Source organism: Syngnathus acus, chromosome 9 (genome assembly GCF_901709675.1).
Source record: "Syngnathus acus chromosome 9, fSynAcu1.2, whole genome shotgun sequence".
NCBI lineage: Eukaryota > Metazoa > Chordata > Actinopteri > Syngnathiformes > Syngnathidae > Syngnathus > Syngnathus acus.
This window is the reverse complement of record NC_051094.1, coordinates 16,264,316-16,287,654: the sequence shown is the minus strand read 5'-3', so window position 1 is coordinate 16,287,654 and position 23,339 is coordinate 16,264,316. Positions and strand designations below refer to the sequence as shown.

Sequence of the window (23,339 nt, the reverse complement as noted above, 5' to 3'; positions counted from 1 at the left end):
AAACTAATCAATTATCAAATTATAATTACATATATATATATGTGTGTGTGTGTGTATAGAGGTATATATAATTATAATAAAATAATATTTTTGATAATGAATTGATGTCAAATTAATCAATAATTAATTATTGATTTTCATAATCAATTGATTAATAATTTCAATTTAAATCTAAGCTGCTTTCTACTTGCTAACGTTTCACATATCTCAACAAACTGAAACTGAGACGCGTAAACGTCCATTAAAATCAATGGAAAAACCTCAATCAATTAAAAATGTGCTATTCTCATATTGAGCTTCCTGCAAAATGAAAAAAAAAGCCTCAAATGCAATGGGTATTGTGTACAGGCTGTCTTTATGACATGTGGAACTGGTATGCATGTTTCTTCTATCTTCTATCTATCTTTCTTCTATTTTCCCAGTTAATATGCTGCAGGAGAATCTTTAAAAACTATAACATATTGGTCTCTGGTGTCATGTTATTTCAAGTCCTGTTTTATCCCTGCCTCCATATGTAACATTTTCAAAAGGCAGCTTGGTCTTCATTATTTTGTATGTAACTATTTGTATTAAAGATTAAAAAGTAGTCTAGGGAGAGAGATTCACAAAGTTAGTTCTCACTTCTTCTGACAGTCATCTTAACCTCTTCTATATCGTGTTAATCTCCAACATAGATACATTCTAATCGCTGGCTGTCTTCACTGTGCGGTGCCCCATTATCTCACATAATATTGCTATACCAGCACCTCTCTGCAAGCAGCAAATTTCAACCACACACCTTTTAAAATAGTAATCTGTCTCTGGGCGTTAGAAGGCCTCGATTCCCCATTCAAGAGACTTAATACCATGTGCCCTTCTACTATAAAAACACCCCCAGTCAGCCTCTTTCTAATTAGCTTTAATACATGAACTTTCTATTAACTACCTACCTCTGTCTTGTCTCAGAAAGGCTTAGCCTGCTACTTATTCACGTGCTGCTATTCTGCAACGTTTTTAAAACAGTAGCATGTTCGTTTGAGTATTCAAGATGGTTGTTGATGATTAATGGCGCAACAGTGCTCCATGGTGTTTGATCAGATGAACTTTTGACCACAGACACAATCAGGTTTCCGCTACTTGTGATAAAAAGCAATATGTCATCGGGCAGTAGGCGGGGGACACCCTGAACCAGTTGCCAGCCAATCGCAGCACATTAAACTAGGGCTGCTCAATTAATCGAATTTAATCAATCACAATTTTGGCTCCAGACGAAAAATTCATTTAATCGAGGACAAACGATTATTTGGTGTTTTCGTTCTGAGACGTGCATGCGCAACTCAACCGGGACGCCCCCACGTGTGTGGAGAGTGGAGCTCCAGGCCATATTTAACAGGCAGTGTTGTACCCGAACGCGTTCAATGAACGAAAGTTTATTAACTTGTTCATATATTGGACGAACGTGAACTGAACGTAATGCATTTTTACTCCGTGGACGTTTTTGTGTATGTGCTCATTTTGGGGCCATTGAATGGTTTTGAACGGATGGATGAATTTGAAAGGATGCCAGGTTTTCTCTTCTTAGACTTCAAAATAAAACCTCGCTAAACACACTGTAAATGAGGCTTAAATAGAGGGTGAAAAGAATCTGGCAATCCCGGTCATGAAGATTGGCACGGCACGATGACAGACGCTCCATTTGATGAAAGCTCATGTCGCGCGACGACCCCCCGTGGGAGACAGGATGGGTTTTTTTCAATATTCAATAAATACTGTTCCAAACATGTTCATTAAATGCTTTTCCAATTTCAGAAACATAACAGAGTAAATAATCGTGATTTCAATATCGAACAGAATAATCGTGATTATGATTTTTACCCATAATCGAGCAGCCCTACGTTAAACCTTATGCACAAAACATTTCCGTGAGTTGGATTTGTGTGTGCGTGCATGTGTGTGTAAGTGTGTTTTGTCAATTGTTTTGCAAATTGCGATCGTCTGTAATCGTCTCTACCACACTTGCAATTGTAAATGAGGATAGACTTCCGCCACTGAAGATTGATGTTGTCTACAAAATGTTCGTCTAGTGAGCAATTTTTGTGCTGTGCTCTGCTTGGTCAATTAATGGAGCGAGGAATTCTTGGCCTGCCGTAAATCGACTTTTTACCGTGATTATAAGTTAGCTGTGAATTTATATTTTAGCGTGACTTAGAGGAGCGGGGGCACGGTGGCGCACTGGTGAGCAGTTCCCCCTCACAGTTCAGAGGTTGCCGGTTCGATTCCACCTCTGGCCCGCCCTGTGTGGAGTTTGCATGTTCTCCCCGTGCCTGCGTGGGTTTTGTTTGGGCACGCCCACATCCCAAAAACGTGCATGGTAGGCTGATTGAGCACTTCAAATTGCCCGTAGGTTTGCGTACGTGCGGATGGTTGTTTGTCTCTGTGGGCCCTGCGATTGGCTGGCAACCGGTTCAGGGTGTCCCCCGCCTACTGCCCGATAACTGCTGGGATAGGCTCCAGCACACTGCGTGGGGACAAGCGGTACAGAAAATAGACGGATGGATCGATGGACTTAGAGGCTGCCGTGCTTCCGTATTGGTTAGCTTGTAATTCCAGCTGTGGCCATCCGGGCACTATCAGTGCCCCTGTCTGCAGATGTGTCACAATCTATAAACACGTGAAATGAACCGGGATGTTTAAATTCACGACTGACGAATCTCAACTTAAATTTTCTTTGATCAGTAATTGAAAAACTATAGACTGGTGTTGTAGCCTGCCAATTTTTTAAAGGACAAAATGACTCATCAGGGATTGCATTTAAAACTACGTAAATCAAGATAAATCCTTGGTGTGTTAAAAAATTACACATTTGAAATTGAATATTCAAAAATAATGTTAGTAGGAAACCGGTACGTAATCAATAAAAAAAATGTACTGTGTGAATAATGCTGTTGTTATTCCATAACTGTTTTCTACGTGGTAAAAAAAGATACATCAGCAACCACAAAAAAAGCATCTATTCTGTTCGACGCGTTTCACAAACAAAAACAATATAGGTCAGATGTTGATATGGCTAGCTAACATAAAATATTATCTAAAGTCTAGATTTGCAGGTGCATATTTGGTAAAAAATGTGACTGACCTGTGGCTCTATATTACTTTAATTTACCTGCTAACATGACAAGCTAATGTTACCTAATATTTAAAGTCTACCTTAGCAGATGTACATGCATAATAACTTACTGGCCATGACTCTGTTCGTATGTTGAAAAGTAAAACAAAGGCTGCTGTTGGCACTTTTGACAACTTCCGTTGATTGGGTTAAAGTTCATCAAGGTCCCCGTGAGCGTCAAGGTAGCCACACTGTACACATACCCTTCTTGCACAACTGGCCAAAGGCTGTCACACGACGAACAAAACGTCATTCCCATGCAGTTAGAAGAAACAGTATTGCCTACTGTTAGTTTTAAATAGTTATAGTGATATTAAGTTGGACACATCTACATATTTATATGTACTACATTGATCCCTCGTTTATCATGGGAGATGTGTCCCAGAACCACCCGCAAAAAATAGAAATCCGCGAAGTAGAAATGATATAATTTAGAATAATTTAGTATACCGTACTGGCCCGAATAAAAGACGATGCTTTTTGCATTGAAATAAGACTGAAAAAGTAGGGGTCTTCTTAAATTCGGGGTCTAGACATTATACCCATTCTCTTGTGCGCAGCAGTAAGTTAAAGGTTGCTGATATCGACTGAGTATGTTGCTGTGATCGTGTGCGTCCATCCATCCATCCATCCATTTTCTGAACCGCTTAGTCCCCACGGGGGTCGCGGGAGTGCCGGAGCCTATCCCAGCCGTCATCGGGCAGTAGGCGGGGGACACCCTGAACCGGTCGCCAGCCAATCGCAGGGCACACAGAGACAAACAACCATTTGCACTCGCACTCACACCTAGGGACAATTTGGAGTCTTCAATCAGCCTACCAAGCATGTTTTCATTGTTACTACTGTCTACTATTGTGCCACTTGTCTGATCGCGGTTTGTTGGGTCACGCCTCTGCGATGGCCACGTGCATTTTCACTGATTACGCAGGGGGGTGTTTCAGAAGCCTTGACGAGAGAATCCGCGCAATTTGAAAGTGTGTAAGTAATGCGTGTATGTAATTGACTAAAGCAGGGGTGGGCAATTCCGGTCCTCGAGGGCCGGTGTCCTACATGTTTTATAGGTCTCCCTGCTGCAACACACCTGATTCAAATGATCAGGATTGTTATCCAGCTTCTGCAGACCTTGCTAATTATCTGACCGTTTGAATCAGGTGTGTTGCAACAGGGTGACATAGAAAACATGCAGGACACCGGCCCTCGAGGACCGGAATTGCCCACCCCGGGACTAAAGTGTAAGCGGCAGAATATGCCACTTGGGTATCAAGTCCCAAGTTACCGTATTTTCCCCACCATAAGATGCTTCGGGTTAAAAGGCGCAGACTCAATTGCATTGTTAATTTATATTATTATGCAAATCATTCAAAGTCCCCATCTTCTCTATCCAAATTAAACAGTTGGGCGAGTTCGCCATTAAACATGACAAGTTCCCTCTTGTCATTGTCTTGTCGTTGTCATGTTATTTTTTCGTAATGATCCTGGCTTTCCAGAAAACCTGAGTTGTGCCTCGTAAACATGTCTCTTTGTCGATGCCATTTTAGAGGGTCCTAATGCTGTTTGCTTTGCACAAACCGAGGTACATACCCTACATCAGGGGTGTCAAGATCCTTTCCTTGGGGGCCGAATCCCTACATGTTTTCCAAGTTTCCCTCGTTAAACACACCTGATTCAATTAATCAGGCTCCTGCTGAAAGTGAGGACGAACTGGTCATTTGAATCAGGTGTGTTTAACAAGGGAAACTTGGAAAACATGTAGGGATTCGGCCCCCGAGGAAAGGAGTTTGACACCCCTGCCCTACATATTACGTACAGTCCTCTGGTTGGTTTTCTGCCCCGATCAACATAAAACGTAATGTCCTGATTGTTTCATTGGGTCTACATATTACGCCAGTATATTACGTCTTTGTGTGGCGAAAGCCATACAAAACAACTTTACAGATTTTGGAATTCGGTCCACAAAATAGGTGCACCTTATTAAAAGGCGCACCTTCATTTTTTGAGAAAATTAAAGGCTTGTAAGTGCGCCTTATGGTGCAGAAAATACGGTAAGTCATGTCATTTGTTCCACAAGAGCCATAAAAATAGCAACTCAAGTCTCAATCAACTCAAGTCACATGACTCGATCCCCCTATCGCTGCAGAACTGGCATATAGCATGAGAATGCGAAGAAATTAACATATATGAACTGAACATTTCCCTTTTGATGTAGAAAGATACCCTGCAAAAATTTGCTGCTGTCAACAAAGACCCTAACCGTGACAGAGGACGGTTCACTATCTGGCTTATACACCTCGACTGACTGATTCAACAGCACATTAGAATAGCAGCCTGAAATTCCAAACATAATGGTGTCGTTTGGTTATTGGTGCTGGTGCGCGCCGTAGCAGCTCCAAATTGGGACATGCTGTGTCAGAACACAGTGCATGTTCATGGATGTGTGAATGTGAGACTTTGTAAATCACTATGTGCACCATGGTGTCGATAAAAGCACTATATCAGTGCACTTTATTTGCCATTTACCATCCCTACTCTGTAAAATACATCAATAAAAGCATGATACGCTGACAGCCCCCAAAGATTCAAGAAAGAGCGAGGCCACAAAAGGTGAACTGCAATATAGCGGGGGAACAATGGATTCAGCTCCCTTTTCACTTTGCTGTCTCTTTGCATGTCTGCATGTGCGTCATCTGGTTGGCTGCGTGTTGCAGCAGTATGCAAGTTGATCCCCCCTTGAAGAATCATAATGAGTGTAATGAATGAAATAAAAAAAAAAATGACAGCATTACAGAGTGTGGTGCAGCAATTACAGTAGTGCTGCAATTCAATCAACTCACCTGCCGCACTGTGATGATATTTAGCAATATTCATGTTATAACAGCTTTCAGGATGTGCTCCTCGAGAAATCTGTTTTTTTGTTGAATGCATTATGTAGCATGACGATAAATGGGGCGGGGGGATTAAGAAAAGCTTTTTGACAGCTTCCCCAAACTGCTGTCGTAACATTTTCAGACCACCTGAGTATATAAGTTTCTTCAGCAGACTGCAGTCTCTGATGTGTTTCTCTTTAATCCACTCTTAATTCTCTGCTGCTCCAAATATCAGCTTCAAAGTCCTGCCATCTTAATGGCTGAATGTTTCACCGCTGTACACATGTACCAGCAAAATACCATGAAATAATATGCGGATAAACAATGTTTACTTCATGCCTGGCTATTTAATTTCTGAGGTTGTTGCATGTTCATGTGATAATCATGGCTGTTGTTTGGAGCAAAGAAAGGTGAAGCTGCAAAGTGTCAACAAATCTTCATCAAAGCTCCTGAGTAAAATATGCACAAGACATGCTTTATGTCCCTGTGCTGATTACACCCCCACTTTTACAATATGAGAGTTGTAGCTTAACATCCCACAAGATTAGCCAGCGCCCAGCTAGCACTTAAGCCCCAACTACCCCCAAAATCCTAATTAAAAACTTCTGCCTGGAAGGTTTTTGCACCCACATATTTCTACGTCAAATATTTGGGGCAGCAAAATCCTCATAGTAGAGAGTGACTATGTTTTTTCTGTATTTTCATTGAACCTCTGCAGATGATCCAGCTGAGCAACGTACTTGCCTTATCTGTGGAGATCGAGCCACAGGCCTGCACTATGGCATCATCTCCTGTGAAGGCTGCAAGGGTTTCTTCAAGCGCAGCATTTGCAACAAGCGCGTATACCGATGCAGCAGGGACAAGAACTGTGAGATGTCACGCAAGCAACGGAACCGCTGCCAGTATTGCCGCCTACTCAAGTGTCTGCAAATGGGGATGAACCGCAAAGGTAAACTATATGCTGCCAATTTTTGCTAATATTCGAGGCTCAATATCAGCTGTCTAATACAAATACAGTACAATGCATAAAATGAAAACAAACAATTCTTATTCTTGCAATGTCAACCCAGCTCAGGGATCAGCCACGTTCCTGTTTGGGAGCGCAGAGCATTGACCACTGAGCTAAAAAACTGGTCAGTCAACCCATTTTAGAACCCTACATGTTCAAGCCTGGCTTCAACAGTCACCAGTGTTTCCAGATCACATTCTGTGAAGTTGCTTTTTTTTTTCTTCATTGGTGACTCATGCCTTGATAATCCGATTATCTGATCAAGCAGAGTGATTATTCCCACCGACAGGCCCTGTTCATACAATTTTGCATATGAATATATAGGAGCGCGGAGAGGGTGGTTCCTGGTACTTAAACATTTCTGCATTGATTGAGACGTACGAAAGGAATGTGCTTGGAATCATGCATATTCACAGATTAATGAATCTGCTTTTTTTTTGCACGTTTTTTGGCGGATTCGGCTGTACGCCATATTTGTGGATAAAATCTTTGAAGAAGAAGAAGAAGAGAAGAAGAATGCCTTTCCTGTCAATGTACAACTGGTATACAACAAAATTAGGATATTTCACCAGTGGGAGGCTGCTGCCATGCAAGGCGCTGCCTTTGAATATGAGGCCCCTGGAATCTTCTTGTTTGTTGAAACTCTTTCAAGAACTCTCCACTTGCCTCGATTCAACGTTTGCAGATTACCATAACCTGGATGACTCATAATATACACAGACGTTTACTGTAGATAACAATACCATTCTCCCTCGTACATACAGTACGTACTGTGCATCCCTAGATGGAAAACATTATTGCTGCCATTTGTTAAAGAAAGAATACAAACATCCATCCATCCATTTTCTGAACCGCTTAGTCCCCACGGGGGTCGCGGGAGCGCTGGAGCCTATCCCAGCCGTCATCGGGCAGTAGGCGGGGGACACCCTGAACCGGTTGCTAGCCGATCGCAGGGCACACAGAGACAAACAACCATTTGCACTCGCACTCACACCTAGGGACAATTTGGAGTCTTCAATCGGCCTACCAAGCATGTTTTTGGGATGTGGGAGGAAACCGGAGTGCCCGGAGAAAACCCACGCGGGCCCGGAGAGAACATGCAAACTCCACACAGGGAGGGCCGGAGGTGGAATCGAACCCGCACCCTTCTAACTGCGAGGCGGACGTGCTACCCAGTGCCTCACCGAGCCAGAATACAAACACAAGTAACTAAATAGCTTGGTGACTGGATCTTTCCGAAATGCATGTAAATAATCCACCAAGCTTCTCAAGAAAGAAGCGTTAGAAATGAATCTGGAGCTTCTTGACAAATCTCACAAGCTTTCAATTTAATGACTCAATGATCTCAAGACTAACAATGCATTCTGGAGCAAAATATGCTTCCCAGTGTCAGAACATTTGGCCTCCACTAAAAGGCTTCCTCAACAGAATTAGGACACCCGACAGTAAACTTTCAAGAAAAGCAATGAACAAAGCATTGCCCACTGAAATGGCCTATTAGCAACCCCAGGAGCCCCGCCTGCACCCTTCAATCTTGAGACAAGTGGAGCAGTTTGCTTACAAGGAGAACAAAATATGATGTGGGCAGAAGGCAGTCTCAAAAAAGATTACACAAACTGTATTGCATTGATTGCCTCAAACGTCTTTGCAACAAAATACAGTAGTAAGGTCAACGCCTTCACTCATTTTTGATTCATTACTTCTGTTTCAAATTATGTCACCAGCCATTAAGGGATTTTTAACGCCACATCAGTTTTTGTATATCCAAGTGGACATACATGCATAGGCCTACTACAGTGATTGTCAACTGGTGGTCCGCGGCCCTCTAGGCACCCGTGGCGGTATTGCAGGTGGTCCGTGAAATTGGAAATGAAAAATAATTGTAACATTTTTAAAAATAAAGTTGATTTTCTATTTAGACTTGATTTATTTTCCAGCTAATTTTGTGAATCATTCACCCATTCAAATTATGTCAAATGTAGCTGAGATTCCCAAAATACACATACAGATGCAAATAGCCTGTATAGGTCTATCCTCCTTCGGTGCAAAATAAAATAATATTCTGCCAAAGCAGTGGTCCCCGAGTTGCTTCTAGGTTATCATGGTAGTCCCTTGGACAAAACCAGTTGAAAACCCCTGACCTACTACATTATACATTTACATGCAGAAGTAGCTTGATAATCTATAAAATACTGTTTAGGGTCTTTGTTTCTCATAAGGTGCCACATAATGGAGATCAAAGTATTATTATTATTATTATTATTATCCATCCATCCATTTTCTGTACCGCTTGTCTTGATATTATTATTATTGTTATCGATATTATTATTATTGTTGTTGTTGTTATCAATTGCATTAGTATCATTATTATAGTTATTGCTGTGTACTTTAGTCTTTTTTTCTTCTTCTACGGTTAGGGCTTATTTGTACACATTCCAAGATTGCTGAAATATACCAAGACATGGTTTGTTCAATTTACTGGAGCGTTAGAGTCTCACTGTATGAAGAGTTTAACCGGTTTTCTACTGCCCCCTTATGGATAAATTGTGAGTCGCACTACTACTAACTAGTCTGGTGGGGAGAAAAGTATACATTTATAGATTAGTCTCTCAAGACTCGGTAAACTGACTCCTGATTTAAAGATAAACAACTCCCAAAATCTACTGTTTTCAAAGCTAAAAGAAAAACCCTCTTACCCTTTGCAACAAAACAAGAAAGTTGAAGGAGGAATATTACACAGCAGCCAACTTTTGGACTGTTCTTCAGGAATTTTGTTTCAGCCACGAGATAGAGCTGAAGTATTTATAATCACTATGGTACTCGTGATTAGGATATTGACATGAACAATAAACAAATGTTCTTGTTTATTTCTTTTTACCACATAGCAATCAGAGAAGATGGCATGCCAGGAGGGAGGAACAAAAGCATCGGACCAGTTCAGGTAAAAAATTTGTCGCTGACGTTCACTGAGGTTTTTCTTGTACTGTAAACAAGTATTGAGGCTGAAGCCAGGATTTTGTTGCTTGCATAATGATGAGCAGATGAACCATTCACTTGTATAGTGGAGAGCTATAGCAGCAATAACATTTGTGGAAGGATGCTTATCACACACTGTATATAACAGGAGTAAACTTTGACCTTGTCATATCATCACTATATTTGCACAATATTCTCTTTTCAGTGTGGCTTTGTTTTTAGTTCTGGCAAGAGTGAAAATGGTTGGAAAAGAAAATGTGAAGACATGAGGCTAAGTAACATCAACAGACAATTGAGGAGAGAAGTAGAATTTGGCTGATAAAAGGAAGAAAAGATTGACTTGTTGGCACGCATTAAAAGGCAGAATCGTTTATTCCATTGAGAAGAAATGAATTGCAATTTCAGTAGCTAGTATATGGGCTGAAACTAAAATGACCCTGGTCAGAAATTTTGAAGCACTCTCATGACATACTAATTTATTAAATATATCTTTTTCAGTTCTCTCTCTGCGTGGACGTGCGATATTAATCGTGTATACACACGCACACGCGCACACACACACACACTCACTCACATTTTCTTCTTTCTCTCAAGGTCCCTCTCATTGTGTGACAGCGGCCTTGCTCCTGAACATTTGAGTGAAAAGTACTGTCGTGTTGTACATGCTAATTAACGGAATTGAGCTACTCTTTGCTTTTGGTCAAAAGGACATTATTTAAATTCCCCCCAGGCCCAGAAGTGTCAATATGTTCGTTTTAGATCACAGAGGAGGAGATTGAGCGCATCATGTCAGGCCAGGAATTCAAGGAAGACGCTCCAGAGCACACATGGGGTAACAACGGTGACAGCGACCACAGCTCTCCCAGCAATGGAGCTTCGGAGGGCAACCAGCCATCACCTGCCTCCACGCTGTCATCCAAGTGAGTCGCTTGTCTCATCCACTACACTGCACATCACTGCCACTTGATCCATCTATGAGATAATTAGCCGGCCCTGACAGACTAATACCTCATTCATCTCTGCAAGACTTGAATTAAAGTATTCATTGCATGAAGAATACCGTCGCTTGCAGCTCTTCTGGCATGGTGATGACATCAAACAGAAAGAACTCGCTCCACTATCAGTCCTTCTTGTGATGAAGAAGCGTGCATCATCTATCTTTACTCAGCAAGGACAAATAACATCTAGGCCCTTGCCCGGGGACATTTATTTTTGCCCCATTTTGTATGAAATGCTTTATCTACTCAGCTTTGCAGCTGATAGCTAATCAGCGAGTATCGTCTTTGTCTTATCAAATATAACCTAAGATAAAATGGGGCGGAATACCAAAATTCCAAAGCGGAACACACCATGGGATGCAGGTACAGTACCCATGTACACTTTTTTATTCGGTGGAATGGATACCTATCACCTCGAGAAAAAAATTAAATACAAGAAGCATGAACAAAAGTTAGATAATTTCATACTTTTGTGGTGAATACTCAAATATAAAGTCAAAGTCTGCTTTATTGTCAATTTCTTCACATGTCAAGACATACAAAGAGATCGAAATTACGTTTCCTACTATCCCACGGTAACAAGACATATTACACATTCAAGTAAACAATACAAAAAGTAAAAATGAGAAGGCACATACAATGAATAAATAAGAGCAATGAATAAATAAGAAGAGCAACTTGGTGGAAATGGTGCAATTGTGCATACAGCAGACAGTCAGTACAGTAGCGCAAAAGTACAGGAGGAGGAGTGCAAGTGAAGTAGTCAGTATAGTTGAACATATATTTGGTTAACTTGGTCTTTGCTTTTCACAGTCGCTCCATCGAGATGAATGGCTATACCGCAGCTCTCAGAGATCAGTACATCAACACCTCTATGTCAACACACTACCAGCTCCTGCCACACCTCTTCAGTTATGCTGCCCAGTCTGGTCTGCTGGCCCCCCAGCCACGCAGCCTTTACCCACAGTCCCATCCATTGGTGTTGCAGCTGGTGGCAGCAGAAGACCTGGCCCCACTGACCACCCCGATGCTCATAGAAGATGGGTGAGAACACCCCTGCTTGAAACACTTCCCTGCTGAAAACTATCAAAATCTATTGTGTGCCTAGTGTGTGCTCTGTTTTTATTCCATAGATGACTCAAGGTTTACTACTTTTCTCATGCACTTGAGATGGAACAGGTTGATGAAGTCATTTACATATTTGCCCTAGTTTTGATCAATTCCCTGCAGCTAACAACGCAAACTATTTTGGGGAGGTTCCAACATGCCTATGCCTGAATATACAAAGAATTTCAGGCATGGGTAAATAATTCCCTTGAATTCCACAATCTTGCAGACAGTCCATCCAGAAGAATGAAAGAAACTGAGATAGGCAGATTTTTTTTTCAGAACCGATAACAATAAAATTAGTAGTCAAGGAAGCAGATAACTTGGCGCTGGAAAATATACATAGGCGTCCAAATCTAAAAAAATACAAACTCCGACACTTAATTTGTCTTTTCAGCATATGTTTGGTGAATATATATATATATATATACGTATATATATATATATATAAATTTCATTCATCTTATTAATTTTAATTTGGTCATTTATCTTTTTTAATTTCAAAAAAAAATTGTTACCTAAAGTAAACACGGTTTTAAAACTATTAAATCCATTAGATCTACTTTCGGCTGTCAGATTTCTTTTTATAAAAAAGATCGGCTCCAACATCTTTGACACTCAAACCAAAATGTATAAAATGTATTGAAAATGTTCAAAAAATGTTTTATTCTCACTCAACCGTTACAATGAAATTTACATGAGCAATGATTTTCCAGCGAACACTGAGATGTGCGTGTCGAGCCGCTGGCAAAAATATTTTTCCCCGAGTTTCGGACACCAAAATTGGCGCCTCCATGAGTGTTGTGATTGTTATTATTTTTCCATCAATTCTTGGATCTCTTAATAGTAAAGATCCTTGTGCACACGTGAAACGCACTGCCATTGTAGGCAGGCTGAATGGCGTGCATCGATATCGCATTTTAATCAAAATAGGATCGCAAATGTCTTATTAAAATCACTTTGCCACTTTTTGCATCATGTCTGCATTGAAAATGCAGTCATGATGTGAACTTGGTGAACTACTGCTATATTCATGCGATTATTGTACTAGTAAGCCCACTGTGCCCAGTGTGCACTTGAAGACAGCAGGGTGCGCTGTTTCGCTTAAATAGGTAAGAATAAACCTTACATTTATTTCTGCTAGACATTATTGGATATTATATTGATGTTTCCTCTGTCAAAAAATGTCCGGCTTAACTTTCTTCTGGTCCAATCTATTAACATTTTCTGGTTACATCTCTGGATTAATCAACAAGAGTTGTCGATGAATATGTAAATCGCGGCATATCACATTAGCTCTTAAAATAACCATCATTAGCTTACAGCTTGTTTCTTTAAAGAATGTACAAATGAATAATGAAGACATTTAAGATGATTGTACATCCAACTTTGATTCAACTTTGCAGCTTGCACTCAAAATCCAGTCATGTTTATGGATAACCTTAAATTGAAGGCAATATTGTCACCTTATTATTTTTAGCGGCGTCTCGGTGGGGCACTGGTTTTCACATCCGCCTCACAGTTAGGAAGGTGCCGGTTCGATTCCACCTCCGACCCTCCCTGTGTGGAGTTTGCATGTTTTCCCCGTGCCCGCGTGGGTTTTCTCCGGGCACTCCGGTTTCCTCCCACATCCCCAAAAACATGCTTGGTAGGCCAATTGAGCACTCCAAATTGCCCCTAGGTGTGAGTGCGAGTGCGGATGGTTGTTGTCTCTGTGTAGCCTGCGATCGGCTGGCAACCGGTTCAGGGTGTGCCCCGCCTACTGCCCGATGACTGCTCCAGCACGCCCGCGACCCCCATGGGGACAAGCGGTATAGAAAATGGATGGATGGATTATTTTTAGCTCTAAATGAAACCCAAACCTATACAGAATGCAGTGTTATACGATAAAACTATCTATAAATACAAAAAGAATAACACCGTAACCTGTGTGCAGATATGACTGTCCCTATGTCAGAAATAAAATCAAGCATCAGCCACAGCATGCTCTCTTTTCAGATTGTCGAGTGTCCACAATGTGGTCCAATGAAAGGCAGGTTTGCATCATAAAGGACTCATTGACCTTTAAATTAATTATTGACAATTTTGATCATCAATGTAGTTGTGACTGGCAAACCTGGTTAGAGTTTAGCTTTAAAAGTTTATTGAGTTTTAAGGGTACAACAAAATTGAGAGATGTTAATCAACATTTGAAATGCTATGTAAGTGTTTTGGGATTGTAGTTTGTATATTTATGCTTTGAAATTTTTATAAAGGCTATTCTAATGGAGCACCGTTTATTTTCTGAAGTTCGGGATTCGTGACCGGCTTGGTCCCAATCGCTGTGGATAGTAAGGAATTACAACCTCATGCATGAAGCAACAAACCTTTTTTGATTTTTGAGCATATGGATTACACAAGCGTGACAAAGCGGAAAGAATTATGTGTTAGTGTGCCAAAACGGTCCGTTGGACGGACTGAGAATTTAGTCTCCACTGGACACAGATGCGGGCGATTATAGAGACGGACGAATGACAACTTCCATCAATCCGTCATTTTATTTAACTTTGTCGTCCTTCGTCCGCAAAATGGGTGTCCCGGACCGTTCCGTCCATGGGACAGAACGGCCACCTCTGGTATTCACATTCTTGAATGTGACTCGTATTGTTATTTTCCAAGGTAATACAGTGAATCCACCAGATATGGTTTAAGACACACAGACATTTTCGCTATTAAATGTGTTTAAAATGATTCCTCTCCTCTATTTATTTTTGTACCTAAGCTACAAGGTAACACAGGTGGAGCTGTTTGCCTTGCTGTGCCGCCTGGCAGATGAGCTACTCTTCCGTCAGATCTCATGGATCAAGAAGTTGCCTTTCTTTTGCGAGCTCTCCATTGAGGACTACACCTGCCTGCTGAGCTCCACTTGGCAGGAGCTCATCCTACTCTCATGTCTTACAATCTACAGCGCGCAAATCTTTGGCGACCTGGCAAATGTCACGGCCAAGTACACACCATCTGATGACGAGCTGCAGGGGTGAGCGGCTGTGAAAATTACAGCATGCCAACCCTTTAGTTTCAGTCCATGTGTTTGTTTCTTTGTCAGCTCTAGCCAGTGACTCAAAAGTTATCAGTTTCATTTTAACTACTCTTTAAATAATTGAGTACAGCTAATGTGTTAGCTGTTAAGCTTACATACTGTAACAAACCCAGAGCTATGAGTAGTGTACTGTATTTATTGATTTTTTAATTTAGTTACTTCACAGCGGAGACAATTTTAGCATTAGAGGTTTATGGGTACAGACAGTTTCACACTGAATGGTGCTGCACGGAATAGGTTAGCATGAGGGCCAGGTGGGATGCTTCATATTTTACCGCTCAAAAACTGTGCAGGCACCCACGCGCACTGACATTAAGCAACACATAAAAAAAAAATGTATTCCACTGCAGGTGTTGGGTACATTTTGAGCATTTTTCCTTATAGTTCCACTTCTATTTGCTTGTGCATGTTTGGGTCACGTTCATCAAACGCCAGCTGCACCAAATAGAGCTTTTTAACACTAGGTAATTGTTAAGTAAAGGTTTGTCACTCTGTGTACTCCCTTTGTTGTCCTCCACACCGCTTTTCTAGTGCTCAGGCTGATTACATAGTGATCTAATTATGTACAATTGTTTTTTTCCAGTGAAAGTATGGCCACAGAGTTGCATAATAATAATAATAATAATAAAAATAATAATAATAATAATAAATTAAGTGTAAACACTGAGTTGTGTTTACTGTTCTGTAAAAGAGTGCTGGGCACTCAAAGCTTGTTACAAAATTTCAAACTCAATACTAAGCAGTGTTTTTAGCATATAGTTTTGCAAACTTTACGAGGGGTTTTATAATAACTATTAGAGTTTAATCAAAGGCGCTGTAAGAGATGGATTGCTCCCTCTGGAAATTCTGGTTCTGTGTGGTAGCTCACACAGAAATAGTACAAAAGACAACATTGCACATGAGTATCAAACAAAGAAGAGAGCAACAAATAAAGCAGATAGCAATAGCAATAAATGTGCTGAGTAAGAAATAAATAATAACAATAATAATAAATAATATTTATCAAGTAATAAATACACAATTGAAGGTCAATTGTTATCTTTTTATTAGATGCAGTAGCTTGTTCTTTTTGCAGTCATTTAAAATAGTTAGTTTTAGACTTAGACTTAAGTGTAAGATTTTTTTTTCCACCTATTCGACATATTCTAAAAGCTTGTTCCACTGCATTCATTAGACATTTTATTCCACTAGTGCCTGTGATTGCCTCATAGTAGTGGGGGGGGGGCTATGTTTTTAATAACATTAGCTGTCAGATTTCCAAATACTGTAATAGCCAACCAATAATTTCCGTAGAATTAAGGTAGATATCACAACTCTCCCAGACAGCCAGACGTTCTAGTCTGTTAATTCTACTGTACATATATCTCCAAAATGGTTTATGATTCCCCGTATAACTTTAAGGAAAAAACACGTGGAATGGGGCCAGCGAACCAGTCCATGGATAGGAGGACTCCCCAATAGAGAGCAGTGGCAAGCACCATCTGTTTGGCATGTGATGTTATGTCTCTCAGTATTGGTAATAAAAGATGTGTGTGGGGGTTTGGCTGTGTGTAAATCATGCTGGAATTATCTAACCTCATGACACACTTCCTCCTAATATGCTGTTCAGAGCCACACTGATACCTCAGTTTGTAGTCTGGTGTTTTAGCTGTGAATTTAAAGGGGCGGCTCCTACTTTTAATTTTAATCTGATGAACTAGGACCTACAAAGAATATATAACGAGGTGAATTTAACTTACGTATTCTTATGACCTGTCAAACATTGAAATCATTAGGTATCAGTTTTAGAAAAAAAGTTGTCGTATTTTACGCATGGTTTGTGGAAATAGGCCTTGCATGAAATTGTCTTTGTTTTTCCTCAGTTTCAGTGAGGACGGCATGGAGGTGATGGAGAGGCTGATTTATCTATTTCGTAAATTCCACCAGTTGAAGATCAGCAATGAGGAGTATGCCTGCATGAAAGCAATCAACTTCCTAAACCAAGGTACCAGAGCAAACAGTATTACTCTTATTTTTCTGCATCTGTGCTATATTTCTTATACCCGTGCTGTGCTTTGCATTCCTGCAGATATCAGAGGTCTGTCAAACATCTCTCAGCTTGAGCAGCTGAACAAGCGCTACTGGTATGTGTGTCAGGACTATACTGAGTATAAGTACCCGCACCAGCCCAAACGCTTTCCTGAGATCATGATGTGTCTGCCAGAGATCCGCTGTATAGCAGGTAAGAATGAGTACAACTAGTTTTGGGGGGGGGGCTTAGATGTTTGATTGAATTCAGAAGCGCAAGGCAAGAAAAGGAAACCATCTTATTATTTGGTTTCCCTATTCTTTTTGCCCCAAATCCTTCAACCTCGCCTCATTACCCAGTTGTTTTGCTATGTTATGCAGTTATGAGCAAAAGGCAAGCTAAACCAGTTGCATGTGTTTTCAGGGAAGCTGGTCAATGTTCCTCTGGAGCAGCTCCCCCTCTTATTCAAAGCAGTCTTGCACTCCTGCAAATCCAGTCTTACCAGCTACAGGACCGGCTCGTCACCTTGTGTGACCACCTCCTCTGGAAATTAGACCTCCCTGACAACCCCCCCCCAAGGCAAGGGACTGGTCTCACCTCTAATGAATGTGACAAGCAGCTAGTTTGTTTTTTATTACCTTTTCTTTTAATATTTATTACAACGACAGAGCTGAATGTATGCTGATTTACACTGTGCACATGCTTCTGTAGAAAACAAATGCTCATAGATGCATTGGTCTTTGGAGTTTACAAGTGTGTATCCAGTTTGCTCAATGTGTCCGTGTTGCCATTGTTAGAGCTAGACTAAAAAAAAATAATAAGAGTTTATTTTATTCAGATGGGGGAAGACACGTGACAAGTGTTTTGAGACTACCTCAGGAAGAAGTTATTGCTATTTTCGTGGTGTTACTAAAGAGTTGCCCAGCCTTACACAAAATTCCAGTGGATGCTTCGGCACCTCAATCAGAGTCTGGATGTTCAAAGAAGCTGTGCAAATCAAACATCAAGAAATGATGTTTTATTACTCGGAAAATACTAGATGGTAGAAAAGATCAACTACTTTAGCTGCATGGACTCTTGGACATTCTGCTTATGGGAGGCGTAACATTCCATGAGTGAAGGTGACAGCTATTTGGATCAGCGGGATCTTCTTTGGAAAAGGAGAATACGGGTATTTTTTACAATCATAGACTGGGGAAGTAAGGTTTTATTGCAAGGGTAAGGGAGGATAGCTAGGTTTGCTGTTTGCTTTCTTCTTTTGTTTTATTTTATTTTATTTTTTTGACCAAAGTATTATGCAATGCTTTTCTCAAATGCCCATTGATGGGTATGGAGCTGATAGCTCAGCAAAACATTTCTTGTCAATGAAGGATAAGTATAAGAAATGAATCAATCTTAGTCCGAGGGGCGATCCTCTGATGTACAGATGAGCACATTGCCAGATTTCCTCCGAAATGCTGCTAAACCTGCACCCACATATGCATTCAACCAAAAGGATTTAATAGCATTTGGGTGGAAACTAACAATTGATCAGCAGTTGAATAATTTCATGAGCTCGTTGTCATGAAGTTACCGCGATGCCCATCGGCCTAGCAAAGACATTTGCAATTAGACTTTTATCAGGTCCTGTTGAGTCCAATCATGTTTTTGCACAGAGCCAAAACTAGAAGGAGATTAGATTAGACCTGAACCAATCTCTGTCTCAGGTAACGTCCAACTGGTTCACAGTGAGTTTGGTTGACTCCACGGACTAGGAAATGAATGTTTTTGTGCTGAGTCAAGTTCAGCCATAAAGATTGCAGATAATCATTTTAAGATGTGGTGATATGATTTTAGTGTGATTGATTTGGTTTAGAGCATCGACTAGATCTCTGGTCCTTGCTCTCTGTGACGGATATGCACATTATTGTCGCAAATGGTCTTTCATTTTTTAACAGCTCGAGCATTTTCTATGATGCCTCCAGTTTTGAGCAGTTTGATTGTGTGCAAACCATTTGAAAAAATGCAGTCATTGCAACAACTCTCTTTTTTTTGCACACATGGGTGACGTTCAGAGACCTGACCTCGGCCACTGCCCACCCAGTGTGTTCCTCTCTCAGGTCCCTACTGGCCTGGATCGAAACAGGGTAAAGTGAGTGTTATGTATTGCATTCAGGAGTTACTCCAGCGACCGTGCTGATGTGCTTGTTGTGGTAGTAAACATAGTTGTCAGGACATAGATAGTCCTCGGTAGGAAAATTGTTTCCGCCTCATTTGCGTGATGGTCACTCCGCCCCTTCGTGCAGGTGAGAGTGGATGTAGTTTGAAAGTGAAACATATGGGGAGTGGGCAGTGATTGTTCCTCTTTCAGCATTTGTGACGAGCAAAGCAAGAAGCAGTCGCATTCCCGGGCTGCTCGCTTGTCCCTCTGCTGCCCTTTTTAGCCACACCTCCTGTGCAGTGTTTCTCTTTCAAATGCTTCAGTTCTCGTTTCATCTTTTAATTTTCTTTTTACATTTTCATGTACAGTACCTATGTAGTGATTTTTGAATGTTTTGGGTTGTTGTCTTTTTTTCTCACGTATTAATTGTCTTTTTTTTAGTGAGGCTAAACCCTCATTTTCTGTTTCTTAACTTTTTTGTGGACTTGGTTTAAGACTCATTCCCTTGTGCACAGCAGTTTACAAAAGTGTTACTCAGGTGATGTGATGTCAGACACATTTTATGCGACAATACTGACATCTCGGTTCATCAAGTTGTATGTTTTACTTGAGATTCAAAATCAGGTGTTGTGGGACCACTTAGGATTCCAGTCTGGTGTCATCTTTCTTCCATTTTCTACAGCGGCAAAGTTATTTCAATGCAAGTGATTGTTTCACATTAACTCCAGTGCAAGCCATGACGATAGAGTCCGCAAATTGCTTTAGATTTTGCTGCAATAGTTTGACTTAATGGAGATAGATCCTGAGATTATTTCGTGATTGACGTCCATTTTTTGGCCTCATAAGAACAGTCACTCCTGTGAGTCTTTGTTAACACCTTTAAAGTGAGCGCACATTTAGCACGACGATAATTCGACTTGTTCTGAATGGCTGATTTATGGCAAATTTGGAGTTTGTGATCTGAGGCGAACCACTCATTTTCTACTACTTAAGCTCAGGGACTTGGAAACATCATTGTTTGATGTGTCATGTTAAATGCAAAGTACATCTCTTAACTGCACTAACCTGCATCGGCAGTCACAGAGACCTTTCAGCAGAGTAATACTGATGCAGTTGAAGAAGAAGAGAAAAGTTCAGGGTGGCCAACAACAGAGGCGCTACCAACTCTCTTCTCTCAAAGTAACTTCAGGAATGCATTGAACATCACACACATCAGAGATCTGACTGTAGGAAAAAGATCTGAAGGGAGATTTTTCCTTTCATGTAGCATCCTGCTACTTAACGCAAATAACTCATCTCCACTACCTTACTGCCAATTTCTGTCGTAATCTAATTCACGATAATGGATTGCTCTTTTATTTTTATTTTTAACACAAAGAAAATGTCATTTGTAATATCTGTGCTGAAACTACCTCTTTGTCATCATTTTACTTACACTACAAATAGGTGATTTTTTTTGTCTTATTTATTGGACTCATTGCTTACATTTTCATAGTTTGTCGCTTATCTCACCCAGTGACCTCAGATTTAGAAAAGTGCTTCAAACCAGATTATTGTAACTTTTTAAGCATGTTGCTGCATGTTGCTCTCTACCTCACACTTGCTGCTGTTTATCTCTGTCAGCCGCTAATTTTCCCTGACCTCTGGCTGGAACACAACAAATATTTTAATCTCTATTATCAGGGATCCTCGTTCATGCAACCCTTTTGTTTCATTTTGAATTAGGGTCATCTTTTGTTTCACTTCTGCCCCGTTATCGTGAATCCAAAACCAAAGATGAAAGAATGTCCATGACAATGTCAGCCTACTGATTGTTATTCACATGAAGCATTATCGCTGCCCTCATGCAGTGCTTTATTTTCCTGTGTTGACATTTTTTTTTAAGCAGCTCGCTAGCTTGTGAATGGTGGTTGGATGTGTGTATACATGATATTCAACACGTCACGCTATGCCTGTGTAGTTTTTTTTGTTTTTTAGCTAAATGATTGCTGTTGACCATTCAAGGTAACAGTGTTCACAATGTGGCTGCTTATCATATCTGATGCTGCTTGTGATCGATTATCAATCAGGGAATGTAATTGTGGTCGCGCTGACATCTACTTGTGTTTACATGCTTCCGCTCAGTCGGATGACCCTGGCACTATGGCACGAGACTACTGCGGTTTTATCATTGGGTTTGGACTCATGCGGGCTTCTGAATTGAGGCTGCAACTTTACTCACTGATAATGATATTAACATGATATAATAAGGAGAGGCTAATAACGAAGGGCCCTCTGTTATGATTTTTAGTCTTTCTGACTGCTCTGTGTAAGTGCAGAGATCATTTTACTCTGTATTCATTGCCACAAAGTTATCACCATTTAAATGTATCGTTTTCTCTTGGTGTATGCTTAATATGCAGTTGAATTTGCCCGTCATACATTGTTTGCTGTATCTTCATGTAAAATGTGTCCATCTCCAGTGATGCAACACATTCATAGCCTGTTTACAGGAGCACAAGGTGAGGAGAATCTGGGGTTGAAGTGAATAAGAATCGAATAATGAAATATCCCAGGGAATACATTGATTTACCCACTGTTGTTTACTGTGAACAGACAATTGAAACTGCTTCGTGTTTTTTTTCTTCAGAAATCTTGTCTGCTCTTGTTACTTTAACTACCTGTGAAGAATGTGATCCATTATGTGTTAAAAGCATGTTTAGAATGTGTTAGGAAATGAAAACCAAATAAATGTGAACGTTATGCAAGCATACCCACGCTGTCCTTGATTTTTCTGTTCATTCCATTTATTTTAGTCACAGAAAGGAATATACTGGCAACTGATTAGATGCTGGGCTGATCCAATGTTCCTGAACCTTTTCTAAACAGAGAGTGGAGAACTGAAAGCTGAACGGAAAATAAGTAGTTTTTAGTCCATCACCTCTTTTTAAACACAAATATAAATTTAAAATTTTTTAGATGATTTTTGAAATATTGACCACTCCCCTCAATGAGGGGGGAAAAAAGTCCTCTTTTGTGTTCTTACTGCTCTTGTCATTTGTAGCATGTGGCACGCTGTGCATTTGATGTGGGACTTATGTGGAGACCAACTCCATCCATGACTGAATACCACCACTATCACGTCATCAATATAGAAATCATCAATGCAGTACAATATGAAAATACAATGTTACCGGAAATTTTCAATAAGTAATCTGGATCGAATCTGTTTATTTGACAGTATTTCAAACACCTTTCAAATAAACTCAAACTGTTCCAGATACTAGAGCAGGATTACAGAGGGTAGATTTGAGGTCCTTGATTAGGTCAACTACCAGGATTCATCCAACTTGTATTTTTACCTTTCATCTGTTTCTATTTCTATTCTTCGAATTGCTTTCAACACGACGTAATGGTTTGAGTGACTTCTTTTGGACAAAATGCTTTTCTCAATTTTCTTTAAAAGCAATTGGAAGTAGCTTTAATTTAAATGCCTGGTGATCATGTGAAGATTTTTCTCTAACGTAAATTTCGGACTATTAGCCGCTACTTTTTGCTCAAATTTTGAACCCTGCAGCTTATAGTCCGGTGCGGCTTATCTATGGAATTTTTCCGTGATTTTTGTGATGACTTGATCACTTTTATACACTCGTAAAAAGGCTGTGGACCGCATGTCCATCCGCCAGGCAAATAGTGCCGTATAATTCACACAAAGAAGCGACAGAACGAGATCAAGATGGACATTACTGAAAGGAAGTTTTTATACACAAACCGTCATAATCGGGGACAAAAGAAATATATATTGTACCGCTTTTAAGTTAAAGGCAGTCGATTTGGCCCATTGTTGATGACATCGTGTTGCGGCACCCTTTTTTCTTTATTTATTTCCCAGTCACGTCTACTCTGGAGCTCTACATGTAGCTCGCTAGTTTAATGTAACTTAGCGCTTCGTGCTTGAATAAAATTAGCATGAACACACCCTCATCATGGAAAATGCTAGAAGAAATGCATAAAAGCGACGACCAAAGAGATAC

General features: G+C 40.4%; 1 protein-coding gene across 2 annotated transcripts in view; it reads left to right on the top strand.

The window, feature by feature from the left end:
- The window catches only part of LOC119127518 (nuclear receptor subfamily 6 group A member 1-A), a 111,349-nt gene extending 89,274 nt beyond the window's left edge, over positions 1-22,075 (top strand). For both annotated transcript variants that reach the window (XM_037259499.1, XM_037259500.1), the window contains 8 exons: positions 6,728-6,958; positions 9,904-9,959; positions 10,754-10,914; positions 11,806-12,036; positions 14,861-15,115; positions 17,041-17,162; positions 17,247-17,399; positions 17,610-22,075. In XM_037259499.1, coding sequence (XP_037115394.1) covers positions 6,728-6,958; positions 9,904-9,959; positions 10,754-10,914; positions 11,806-12,036; positions 14,861-15,115; positions 17,041-17,162; positions 17,247-17,399; positions 17,610-17,740 — 1,340 coding nt within the window. In that variant the 3' untranslated portion in view covers positions 17,741-22,075. The remainder of the gene's footprint in view (positions 1-6,727; positions 6,959-9,903; positions 9,960-10,753; positions 10,915-11,805; positions 12,037-14,860; positions 15,116-17,040; positions 17,163-17,246; positions 17,400-17,609) is intronic.
- Positions 22,076-23,339: the final 1,264 nt, after the last annotated feature.